The sequence below is a fragment of the Colias eurytheme genome, chromosome 23 (genome assembly GCF_061535395.1).
Source record: "Colias eurytheme isolate Ceu_HAF_F1 chromosome 23, ilColEury1 Martin Lab GWU primary, whole genome shotgun sequence".
Classification (NCBI taxonomy): domain Eukaryota; kingdom Metazoa; phylum Arthropoda; class Insecta; order Lepidoptera; family Pieridae; genus Colias; species Colias eurytheme.
In genome coordinates, this window is record NC_143002.1 from 4,260,971 (window position 1) to 4,274,137 (window position 13,167).

Genomic DNA, 13,167 nt, shown 5'->3' on the forward strand with positions numbered 1-13,167 from the left:
CTGTTACAAAGAATTGGTCTCAAATATAAGATACTCCAACAGAGTTTTAGGCTACATTAAAGCTATTAATTATAATTAATTAATTATCCTTCAAGGCCAATTAATTAATTATATACAATTTAGAATAGACTATATAATTAATCTTTTAATTTATTTGAAAATAAGACAAACATTACAAAACAGCTTTATAAAACTTAATAATTTGGTTATAATAAACATAGAATATCTGTTAAGCTTCCTAATTATTTAAACTTTTGAATTATGTTATCAACTATCACTAATTAAGCCTAAAAGGCATATTGAATTACAACTTCAATCGAATTTTTTTTTTTTTTTTTTATATAGGAATAGCCAGGCATTTGACTGCACCATTACCTGATGGTAAGTAGTGATGCAGTCTATGAAGGGGCATGCCTGCCTAGATAGAGCCTATTCACTCTTGCCTTGAATGAGTTTAAGTTGAATTTATCTGGGAAGACGGAAGCGGGTAGGGCGTTCCAATCCCTTGCAGTTAAGTTGATGAACGATTTCTGATAACGTTTTGTGCGGATAAATGGTACGTCAACTACGAAGGGATGGAAGCCGGCGGCACGTCTAGATGTTCGATGGTGAAACGGTGAAGATGGAATGAGAGCGTGAAGTTCAGCTGAACATTCACCAAAGTGCAAGCGGTAGAAAACTGAAAGACACGCAATCTTACGTCTGTGATCAAGACTAAGAAGTTTACTCTTGGTCAATTTCGAGTCAGCTATCAGCCTAACAGCTCGTCTTTCCATCGAATCCAATGCTCCCAGATGCGTCTTCGCAGACCCAGCCCATAAATGGCTACAGTACTCCACACACGATCGAACTTGTGCTTGGTATAGCCTTAGAAGCTGTTCCGGTGTGAAATACTGCCTGACCTTAGATAAAATGCCGAGCTTTTTTGCGGCCAATCGAGCTTTGGATTCGATGAAAGTACCGAAGTTAAGATTCGATGACAGAGTTACACCTAACAGGTCGATATGGTCAGCTACTTTAATCGCTACATTCTGAAATGTAGGAGTTAAATGTGAATTTAAACGACTGTCAAACTATTCAAAGTTAAGAAATCTTCTAGACATCAAATAGTGGTTATTTGGCTATTCTACGGACTATTTTATAAATTTATGTCATAGTTTATTTTCACTGATTCAGTCTATGCATAAAATAATAATATGTAAACGGGGACAAGTTTGGAATTCATGATTAACAGTAAGATATTCAAATACACATGAAGTAATCAATTTCGTCATCAGCTCTCTTACTAGATTACTATGAACAGCACAAAGCATCGAAAAATTCACCCATACCCGTATGATTTTTCGTCCATGTACTTTTTGACATGAATATCGCAGAACCTTTGAGATACTTCAAAATCGACAAAAGTGACATTCTAAAGCGACACAGTTAGTGTGCAGTTAGGCTGCATTTCCATCAGAGATGTGCGATGATACTTAGCGAGGGATGTCAATCGAATGATAATGTCGAAAGAATCAATGGTATCGCTTCACTTGCCTCGCTCAGCTCTGGTGAAAACGGCTCAGAGGTGCTAGATTTTTGAGCAAAACACATTTTCACAGCACAGCTAGATATCTATGTATATAGCATGTATATAGCTGTATATCTATGTATATGTATACTTGCACGACACATTTCCTTTATTTAGTTTGAAGCGATACTATTGGTCATTTACAAACACATTCCTCGCTACACCTCCTACATATAAGTGGTGGAAACCCACCCTTACGGGTATAGAAACAATGTAAAAAAATACTAAAAAGTAAGAACAAAGGAGGCTTCCTCGTAAACGTTTTATTTCTTGCACTAAAGCTTTTAGAGCACATAGAGTGCACTAAAAACAACATAAATTCAAATTTGTAATGATTAATATGTTTTCATTCGTGTAATTGAACTAGTTTTTAGCTATTAATCCTAATACAGTTTTACGGTTGAATGCAGAAACTTATGCAGTTACATAAATCTAAACTCCAGTATCGCTAATATTTTATTTTGATTTGTACTTTTTATGTTTAATTTATATTAAAATAAAAGATAACAAAAATACAGGTATTTTACAATCTGTAATTTTAAAATCGACAAAATAACAGTACTTTTTGTCTCATACAGATACAGAACTGTAATCAACAATACTTATAAAACAAGGCTAAAAAATACTTTTGATTCAATTTAACTGTAATCTAATAATGTTATCGAAAATAAAAAGTACCTGTAAAATGGTTTTATTATGCTAGAAGTAGTAAGTACTTAATTAATGATGAAAATAAATTGCTTTTGCACTGCATTGCTTTTGAAACTTCACCAGCTTCTAATGAGGATAGAAGTAGATTGTTGCAAAACTGTTTCTATATTGAAGTAATTAAACTTAATATAACATTTATTATTAAGTTTTCCTTGAAAATATCAATAAGATGAATAAATGCAAGAAAAGACCAGTTTAACACATTTTGCAGTTTACTCGGAAAAAAATGTTTTCAATTTACTTTTCCTAGTAATTAATTGCTTTCACGTAATATTTTTTCCTTAATATAAAATTGTGCATATAATAGACCTTCTCCTTCTTCTCTTTTTGTTATTATTATATAGGTAAGTGTTATTAATTTGTCTAAATCACAATTTATTTAGTGTTTCCTGTGTGAATAATTTCATAGCTGTGAATAAAATTTCCTGAGCTACGGGAAGCATTTCAAGATTTGAACCAACTTTTAAGCAAATTGCTTTACACTTTCATATCATTTTTATGACTTGCAAGATTGTAGTTCCGTCATGGCGTAACACTTGATAGAAATGTAATAAATTTACTAGCTACGATCCATGTCTTTGCCCGTGGATACGTGAATTAGAGTACCTATGTTTCCTTGCAGGCAGTCTACTAGCAAATTTTAGTTTTTTGAAGTGAAAACTTCTTTAGCGGCGTTGAGCACTTTTTCTGTAATGGTTATAAAATCTTAACATCGCGTCAGGACACGTGACCTGATCGAAAAAGCGTAAGACGGATACCATTCCAAAATATCAAACATGCTCAACGTTAATAATCAAGTTTTCACTTCTGCCGGCACTTCCGGAGTGCAAACCGTCTTTTTTTTTATTTCAGTTGTTTTGTGTGAAAAAACTATAGGTAAGCAATAAGCATTATTAAGAACATACATACAAAATTATGAAAGTAGTAGTAGTCCAGCTTACAAATAAATTATTTTGTACCCTTCGAGACAAATTTAACATAATATGTAATTCAAACAACACAAAATATTCCCAATCACAAGATGTAGTATATTTTTCTCTTTAATTTATTTCAACATTCACGTCTCTAAGCCTCGTATACTCAATGTTAGCAAAGAATTCGAACTTTCTAGAACCATTTCGCCATTTCACAATCGGTTCAGTGTCACACGTAATTATCGGCAAAGCGACGAAGATTGCGATTGAAAAATCTTCAACGAGACGGCTCCTATCTCACACATTCTACTGATTACTGGGATTAATGTCAAGCTGTTTTCATCAGGATACAGACATTTTATTGGTATTTCAAGACATTATTCTTAAAGTTTAAACAATAAAACTGGTGTAAATAACGCACAAATATATTCGTACACGAAACGCGTGTACACACATGCACACAAAGGCGCACGCATGCACATACGTACCTACACACAATAAATTTTAATTTTATTGAAATTGATGTCCGTCCACTTATTCTTTATTTAAAAGACAGATTTAATCATCATTAAGCAAAAATATGCCAACATCGTCAAAATTGCAATTAAGACGAAACCAAGTTATTATGCAACTTCAAAAGCAGAGAAACATTTCATTAAAATTACCCGACCTTGTCCACACTATTAAAAGCTCGGAACAGATATGGAGGCAATTAGCAGGCCTCTAATTGGGACGGTCCCAATTCCCCGCGGCTTACAGACCCTTTTGATAAGGGAAATGTAGATCGAGTCGTTTTTCATTCGACCTTTGGTCAGATCTTAAATAACAATGGTAATGAGTTTTATTCGAATTGGAAAATCTTGTCGCTTAAAATTTTATCTCCGGTGATGTTAATACAATAGGTTTAGACAATAATTTATTAGATGAATTTTAGATTCTATTTGTTTTTATGAAATAGGTTCGATTTTTCAATGAAATTAGGTAACCAATGTGTGGTAATCAGAACTACAATCTATCTTTGTAACAAATTACATATAGACTGTTTTGCGTGAAAGAATTACAAACATCTATTCTTACAAACTTATAGTAGAATTAATTATTGTATTTCAAAAAAATTAAAATAGAAGAATGGGATAAATATATATTCTCTATAAAACCCTGATGATCGCAAAAAATACACCACGAATAAAAAATCTCCGTCCTTTTGGGAACGTCGATTAAAAATCCACCCGAGCCTCTTAGACGGGTAAAATGTATGCATACTTGATTTAATTGGACCCGTATATTTTTCAAAATTTACAATTCAGAACCGAATAAAAAAATCACTAGATGATATAGAAAATTCGAGTAACCTCTCTTGCGAAGGCACATTTATGCCAACTGTATAACTCAAAGCCGTAATAATTTTATCCCTCCATAATTCAAAGCACGTTCTCCTTTCACTTCTAAAAGCATTAATATACGAATTTTACGTACATTGCATTATTAGCCTTGTTAAAGGAAGTTCTAATACATGGGGCTATAATTTACTTTATGTAGTTAGGTCGGTATTCAACAGAGCTCTCTTTACAAGCTCCATTATTATTCATGAACCGTGAAAAATTACTTGCACTACATCACTCGGCTTTTAATTATGTAGTTGGAATGATTTTTTATTCATATAAGCGTGAGTAATTGTTGTATTTGACCGAGAAATATAAGGTTTATATTATAGGGCATAGCATGTACAATTTGAACCGCCTATTCATTTGTTGTTAAGGCACATTAAATTTTTAATGATGAAGTACGAGAAATGATTGAATTAATTTAAATTAAAACACAGTCCTTAATTTGAATATAATATGTAAGTAAGGTATCAAAAAATAACAAATAAAACTCTGAGAGAAAACAAATGGAAGATTATAAACTTTTTGCATATACATAACTATGATAACCAAGGCATATATTGGAAAAGTTTCCGAAATCTGGGAAGAAATCTCACCAAGCTAAGTGGAAAACAAACGGTGCCCGCACAGAGGTGAACTTTTAAGTAAAAAATACGCTGTTTGCTTATGTTATAAATACTCTTTATTCGAACATTTTTTTGTTGACATCAACATTAATATTATTTTAGGGACATTAATAGACACTGGTAGATAGACATAAGTATCTTCTTCTCGCGTAGAAAAAAAATTTAATGGGAAAAATACGCTCGGCAAATGTTTACTCTATAAGTAGTGGAAGTGCCATAGACAGGAATAATATTTTATGCTAAATCAAAAAAATAAAGTAGGGTAAATAAGTCATAAGGAAACTATAATATTTGTATTGTTTTTTTTTATATAATAGCTCATACCTTGTTTGTGCTTTTTGTAATTACGTACTTATAGCAAAAAGACAAAGATAAATAAAGCTTTCAACAAAACAATAACTACTTTAACATCTATTACTCAATGGATCGCGTTTATTTAAGTGTAAAAATAAACAAAAATCTCCAGATCTAACCAATTATACTTCGACACTCCGCTTAATTGAACAGTAGACAATACTGCAAATAAAATGGTTGTGGCACTGAAGGTAACTGCATTAAGTGCTTTGCAATCGTATTTCTACTGGAAAGCTTTGTTTTTGTATTGTCTTTATTTGAATATAACAAATGTACAAGACATCGTTAAGGTTTCTTCGATATTGTAATAATATTACATTTGCTTGCTCCTGTTCTCGGATAGGCGTTGTCTTTGGTAGTTTTCAAAATTTTAAAAGTGGTTATCCTAATCCATACAGAGACAAATTCAATAATATATTAATAAAATTAAATTGTGTAAGGACATGATTGTAAAAGAGCAACTATGGAGTTTCTTGCCGGTTCTTCTGCATAGATAGGTAAATGTAAAAAAAATATATGAAATGACGATTCGAAAGTGCTTCTAAAAGAAGTCTAATTGAATAAATATATGTTTGAGTTTGAATACCAGTAGACTTTCTTGAGTTTATAGATCAAGACGCAAAAATTTGAATAACTATCATGACTCTTTTTACTATACTTTACGTACCTTATATAATGATAAACCTTTATAGGTAGTTTATACAGTAGTTTTTTTTTATATGGCTCCTAGTGCTGCCAGCGATAAATAATAAAAACAAGAGTACAGAGAGCACTCTTGCCAGTAAAGAAAATCGATGAGTGAACACGTGGAATGCATCTGCAGTCTGCTGTATATTCCACATGGCAAAGTTTTGGCAAAGCCTTTGTAGAATATTGTGGAATTTTAAGTAGAAACTAACTTCCCGTGACCACGCTCGCTGTAAAGAAACGTCGGGTTCAATAATTTTATAATTAAATCGCGTTTTAAAATATGTTGAAATCCCTTTAATTTCTAAATATATAATACTGGCGTAAAAGGGTACACAATAAAAAAAAGTATTTCTTAATATTTATAACTTGTATACATTTGAGCTATAAATAACTCTACAATTATGTTGAATTTCTGTGGAAAAATAACTTCTCATCTTCAGACTTCAATTCCACAATACTTTTCTAAGTTGTCTAAGCAGTCGAATGAAATGTCTTAACTTTAGTGTTCTTAATTCTTATCCAAATCTAGCTAAGTCCGTCCGGGTTGACCCAGGATAAAAAACATCATAAAATATAGCCTATGTTCATCAGGGATAAGATAGGATCACAGTATTACAATATTATTTAGGAAATATGGTAATACTGTGATAGGATTCTAACGTAAAATATTTTTTAAATAGGTCGAGTAGTTTCTGAGCCTGTTCAATGAAAACAAACAAACAGAAAATCAAATCTTTCCTTTTTATAATATTAGTGTAGACTGTAGATAAACTTATTAAGTATAACTTTATTTTAATTTAAGCTCCTTTGCAAGCCACTCGTATCTATCTAGCATGATGTTTAACATACAACTTATTTTAATTTAAGTTATCGAACTTTATAGTTGTCCACTTGATGTGAAGGCTTTTAGGCATAAACTTCATATTTTAATTATAGTTTTAGTTTAGATGAGTATTGAGACTACTCAATTATACTAATAAGTAGGTAGTGATTGGTTCGGCTGCTGCTGTTTTGAAGGTTTTAAAATATAATAAAAGCGTATACTTTCTCATAATAGTATTACCGCACACACGTTATTTTTACCATTTAATAGGAATAGCGTTCCCTTGTTGAATTATAAGCATCTATCATCTAATAAAGTTCCCATGAAAACCAGCTTAGCTCTTCCGAGAATAACTTTAAACAAAAAGATAGAAAATACACAATATCACTGACAGACACGTTAATACCTATATGTTTGGATTTAATACATGAAAAGGGTTAAGAAAAGTGAAGTCCCGTGTCCCCGTAGTGGGGTAAGGGGCAGATGCATTATTCATACATCTGTTTCACTGATCGATTTTTCTTTAGGGACAAGTAGGTGATCAGCCTTCTGTGTCCTGCCAGACCGAGACATTTTTTTTTTCTTCGTCTCCACCGGGAATCGAACCCAGGACCCCTCGGTTCTACGCTCACGCGTCAACCACTGTACCAAGGAGGCGGTCCGAAAAGGGTTAAGAAGCACCTGGTAATTATTTATTAAATATACATTTGAATTTACCACTGAAATTTAATTATAAATTAGTATAAATGTTCTATTTACTTTCAAGAAACCAATACAAAGAAGAGAATATCGCGGTTATTATACTTCAATTAAATTTAATGAGGCAACAATATTTTAAGATCCGATGTAAATTAATAATTATCGTCAAGTATAAGATGTTATTTTGAACATTCTCAAGGCGAAATTCTCTCTTTATAATGTATATATATGAAATATGAAATAATCAGACTGCAGAATTACATTAATTTATTAGTTACATACATATTTTGATATTCATTTATACATAACTAGCTTTCCGCCCGCGGCTTTGATCGCGTTTTCAAAGAAAACCCCGCATAGTTCCCGTTCCCGCGGGATTTCCGGGATAAAACCTATCCTATGTGTTAATTCAAGTTACCCTCTATATGTATGCTAAATTTTATTATAATAAAAAGAAAAGAATTCGCGTGAAAGAGCGACAAACTTACCCACACATCCATCCTCAAAAACTTTCGCATTTATAATATTAAGTAGGATGTAATATAAATTAAATAGTAATAGAGTTATTATGCCATAATAATTCTTATACAGTTTACTTATTAAAATAAAGACAATTTTATATTATTTAAAAATATAAATCACCTCAATATAAACCAACGTAACAAATGTTACGCATGGAAATACTTAGTCAAACCTTCATTAAATCGGCCTAAATCCAGTTCTATATTACAACCGCCAAACCGAACACTTGATTCGATAATTCATGCATATTTCAAGTCCAATTAATACAGCTAGAAACTCCGTAGTTAGCATTCAGAACGAACACAGCGTGAAACGTATAACTGGTCGATTAGACCATTTGTGAACGGAAATTTGAAGCCAGCACGCGTACGGTTGACGGATTCCATACATTTTTCTAACGTCTATCAACTTGTTATACAGTTGAAAAATTGCCACTTTTATGGAGAGATCGGGACGGAATTATTATTAATTCCTTCATTTTCATTCATTTTCCAGGACATATATTTTTCATTCGTCATAATAAAACTTAAAAATGGTAAATTTTTTTAATATTATTTATAATTCTTAATGGTGCTTTTAAGAAGTAGACAAAGATCACATACATTAACAATTACTTTAATTTAAAGAAATATTCGAAGAGTAAGCAAAAGAAAAACATGAGTAACTTCAGGAAAATCAATAATTTTAAAACTTAAAAAATGATTAAAATATTAAATTCGTGATGCAAGATACGAACCTTTGAATATTCAATCACTCACATCATCATCACTACAGAGTATAAAACAAAGTCGCTTTCTCTGTGCCTATGTCTCTTTGTATGCTTAAATCTTTAAAACTACGCAACGGATTTTGATGCGGTTTTTTTTTAATAGATAGAGTGATTCTAGAGTAATGTTTTAGTATATAATTTATTATTAGGTTTTAGACAAAGCGGGCGAAGCCGCGGGCGGTAAGCTAGTAATAAATAAAACTAACTTGACGATTCATACGCATTTAATAGTTCTCTTCATTGATCATCATTTGACGAATCTTTATTTCCCCAAACCAAATTAGCAATCTTTGATAAAAACGTGGTAGACATCTTGTAGAATTTCCGTAATGTGTGCGGCATTGTTAACTTCCTGTCATCTTGCATGAGGTATTTACATGTCCCATAGTCGATGATACGCCAAAACCCTGTAAAAAAATATTGTTTGAATTAAGTAAAGCTTTTGGTATAAATGCACATGACAGACTTGTACACGAAACGAGAAAGCAATGAGTTTATTACTATAATATTATTTAACCAAAATAGCTGATAAGTGTGATTGTTGAACATTTCGCAAAAAATCAGTATAAGATTGTTTATATTTCCCTTTTGAATTGTTTGAATACTTAATAAAACAATATATAAGATATTTTTTGATAGTGATCTAGATAGATATCTATCGTTATATCAGTAGTACTAGACTATTCTACTAATACTAGACTAGACTATTCTAGGAATTTATAAATGTGTAGGAAAAATAGAGAAACAACGTTAAATAGCGTTTACTTCCAAAAATCATGAAATTTCTTAACCTCAACGAATTTCACTTTTTTAGTTTTAGTATTACTATAGGTATTGAAGGACAAACTTACTGATTTGTCTCCTACAGTTATCAAAATATATATCACAGTAGCTATCTGCCAAAAAGAACCCGTCAGAGCGCGGATAGTCTTCCATCCAATTGTAGGCACACACTGGTATTGCTACCCCTCTGTAATCGATAAAATGCATAATAAAATTCAAATAGATTAAAAACTATTCATTTATTTTAATCTTAATAAGATAAACAGGCTACTACGGGAACATACATCTTCTACAGGGTTCGAAGCAATAGTCCGTAAAAAACTGCGATTATTTGTGGTACCCTTTTCTAGAACAATTAGTTCAATTGTGACCACGATGATACCACAGATAATTTAATACTATAGGTACTAAACATGTATTATCGTGGTTCAAAGAACGGCCATACTTATTCATCTTTATATCAATTATTATAACTGTTTATGTTTTTTTATGGAATGTTCACATGTTTAAGTCTATCTATAACCCATACCTTATCTTAATTACTTATCTTAATACTGGCTGTGCCCCGCGCTTTCACCCGCATTGCTCCGCTCCTTTTGGTAGCGTGATGATATATAACCTATATAAATCCTTCCTCGATAAATGGGCTATCTGACACCGAAATAATTTTTCAAATCGGACCAGTAGTTCTCGAGATTAGAAAGTTCAAACAAACAAAGAAACTCTTCAGCTTTACAATATAAGTATAGATGAATTACAGGATGCTATCGAATAGTGTTCTGCGAGCAGGAATTAACTTAAACCAAAAAAAAAACTCACTGTGTAGTCAAGCACTTAATATAATCGTCTTGGCACTTCTCAATTTTCTGCAAGTTATCATACTGACTGTTTATGTATCGGAACTTGACAGTCGTGTAGGTGCCGTAGTCCAGATTCAATGCTGCTTCTTGTTCCTCTTCAGCGATATCCATGTGGTCTATTTCTTTTTCTGTCGTTGTCTCTGGTAGAAATTGGAAAAACAGGACGTAAAAAGAAGTTCAATTTTTTCAGGTTACAAACGGACAACTAACAAATCTTCATTATTAAGGATAAGGTCAGAAGTATATTTCAAAAAATAAAAAAACTGTTTGAGGAATGAAAGAATTGGCAGAATAAAGATCGAGTTATTTTTAAAGTTTACGTGTTTAATGAATGACTGTAGGTCAGTACGATGTTACATTAATAAAAGCGTGTAAAAAATTGGCTCAGTTTTAAACGATCATATAGGTCTTGGAATACAAGTATTTCATTTTACGTAAAATAATAATTAATGTTTTAAGTTTGTCTTACCAGCATAAATAGTTTTAGGCGATGTCTTTGCTTCCTGACCAAAAGATTGCTGTACTAAAACAAAAATACAAACTATATTCAACCACATTGTAAATACTCAGAAGTGCGCCAGAAGGTTCTCTGTAAAAACAAATTTTTAATTAAACGTCAAAGAGAATCGTTCTTGATTTACGTTTGAAACTGTTTATTTTGAAACCATTGTACACATTTAATTTACACTTTTAATGAACGTGAAGAACATTCCTCGTTGATTAATGATTGATCACTTCACACTCATCTAATTTAATTGCAATTCCATTGGAGTTGGAAAATAACACGAAAATAACAATGAAAATTAATATTTATCATGGTGTAAGCTTGTTGTTAGGTTTTATTTTTAATTAACGTTCATCAAAACTGTGGAGATTTTGTATTCGTATTCTGAATTTTCAGTTCGATATTGCAAAAAAAAACTTATCAAAACTCTATTGTTGTTTTTTTGAAAAAGATTAAAATATGTATATTTAACAATTTCATACATACATGAATGTTTTATTTATTTTTACTTCATTGTACTTTTCAAGATGATTAAATAAATCATCTTCAATTAAACATATTTACAATATCTACATAATTTTACTCGTATTTATAAATAGACTATATTAACTTTTGCGACTGTTTATTTAGATTTTTGTTAACAAACATCCAGCCTACGCCTTCGTAATGTCCTCTCAACCGCATCAATAAAATTAAATCTACGAGGGCCAAAGACAAATGAAGATACTTAACGGCTCATTGCATTACATTGACAATTATTTTCTAAACACATCAATCATTGTGACACTTTAATTCTTCGCTCCAATGAGCTCTTAACAAAATTTATAACTTGCGCATTATTTGAACTCTGTTTATTCAAATTAGCGTGATTATATTATCATTGGTTATACAATTTTGTGGTATAATTATGTTTTGTCGAATACTTACTTTGATTTAATCTGAACGTAGGTAATATTATAAAGATTCGTAATCAAGATAATATTATCAAGATGAGTGAGTATTTTACATGTATTTTATATGTAGAGCTTCTTCTGTTATATTATTTGATCAAAAAATAATTTCCGCAACTGAAACGTATTGTATAATATTCTCTTGAAATTATTTATATCAATTTATCTAAAGGATTCCCGAAATCAGCTTATAACAGACGATGACATTGAACAAAACAGGATGGAAACTTATTTTCGGGGGAAAAGACGCATTTTCAATCCTCATTCAGATCTGTGAAAAGAAAAGATTTGTATTTTAATATTATTTTATAAAGGACAGATTTAATAAAATAAATATTTTAGGACAATTTTCACACACGGCACGCTCTGATCCCATACTAAGTTTTCGCTTGTGTTATGGAAACCAGATGGCTGATAAACATACATATATAATTTTTAATGAATATACATAATTAACACCCAGACACAGAGCAAACATCTATGTTCATCACACAAGTATTTGCCCCGGGTGGGAATCGAACCGACGACCTTCGGCTTGGAAGGCAGCGCCACTACCAACCAAGCCAACCGGTCAGTCGATAATAGCATCTTACTTTTCTAGGAAGCTTCATTATTCCTAACTAAAACAGAATTTTTATACCCACAGCGAAGGGCTAATTAGTCACATTTAAGTAGATGTTTAGAAAACTGGCAACCCCTTAGCGAAATAGTTGTGGCCATCTTGACATACATATAAAATGTTACAGTTTGTACTGCAACAGATTGAGGTTAGTCTACGCCTTAGGCCTTTACAAATAGCATCTAGCCTACGGCATTACATTGTACCTTAAATGAATATTATGTATATGATTGAAAAGTGTTTTTTCTTGGATACATTACAATAACATTTAATTAAATCTATATATACCTATGATATTATAAATGCGAAATTAGCTCTGTTCGTCTGTCTGTCTGTCTGTCTCTTCTTCACACTGAACCGATTTGGATGAAATTATAAGATGTAGAT

The 13,167-nt window shown here is 31.7% G+C and overlaps 2 protein-coding genes across 2 annotated transcripts; both read right to left on the reverse strand.

Annotated features, from left to right (window-relative positions):
- Positions 1 to 398: 398 nt before the first annotated feature.
- On the reverse strand, positions 399 to 1,593 carry LOC149898247 (uncharacterized). The gene is made up of 2 exons (XM_090115273.1): positions 1,537 to 1,593; positions 399 to 1,031 (listed from the first exon to the last, which is right to left on the reverse strand). The coding sequence occupies exons 1-2, from the start codon at positions 1,591 to 1,593 to the stop codon at positions 399 to 401; spliced, it is 690 nt and encodes a 229-aa protein (XP_089971399.1).
- Positions 1,594 to 9,291: 7,698 nt separating this feature from the next.
- Positions 9,292 to 11,263, reverse strand: LOC149898248 (uncharacterized). The gene is made up of 4 exons (XM_090115274.1): positions 11,176 to 11,263; positions 10,666 to 10,846; positions 9,915 to 10,033; positions 9,292 to 9,470 (listed from the first exon to the last, which is right to left on the reverse strand). Exons 1-4 carry the CDS (start codon positions 11,261 to 11,263, stop codon positions 9,301 to 9,303), a joined length of 558 nt encoding a protein of 185 aa, XP_089971400.1. The 3' UTR covers positions 9,292 to 9,300.
- Positions 11,264 to 13,167: the final 1,904 nt, after the last annotated feature.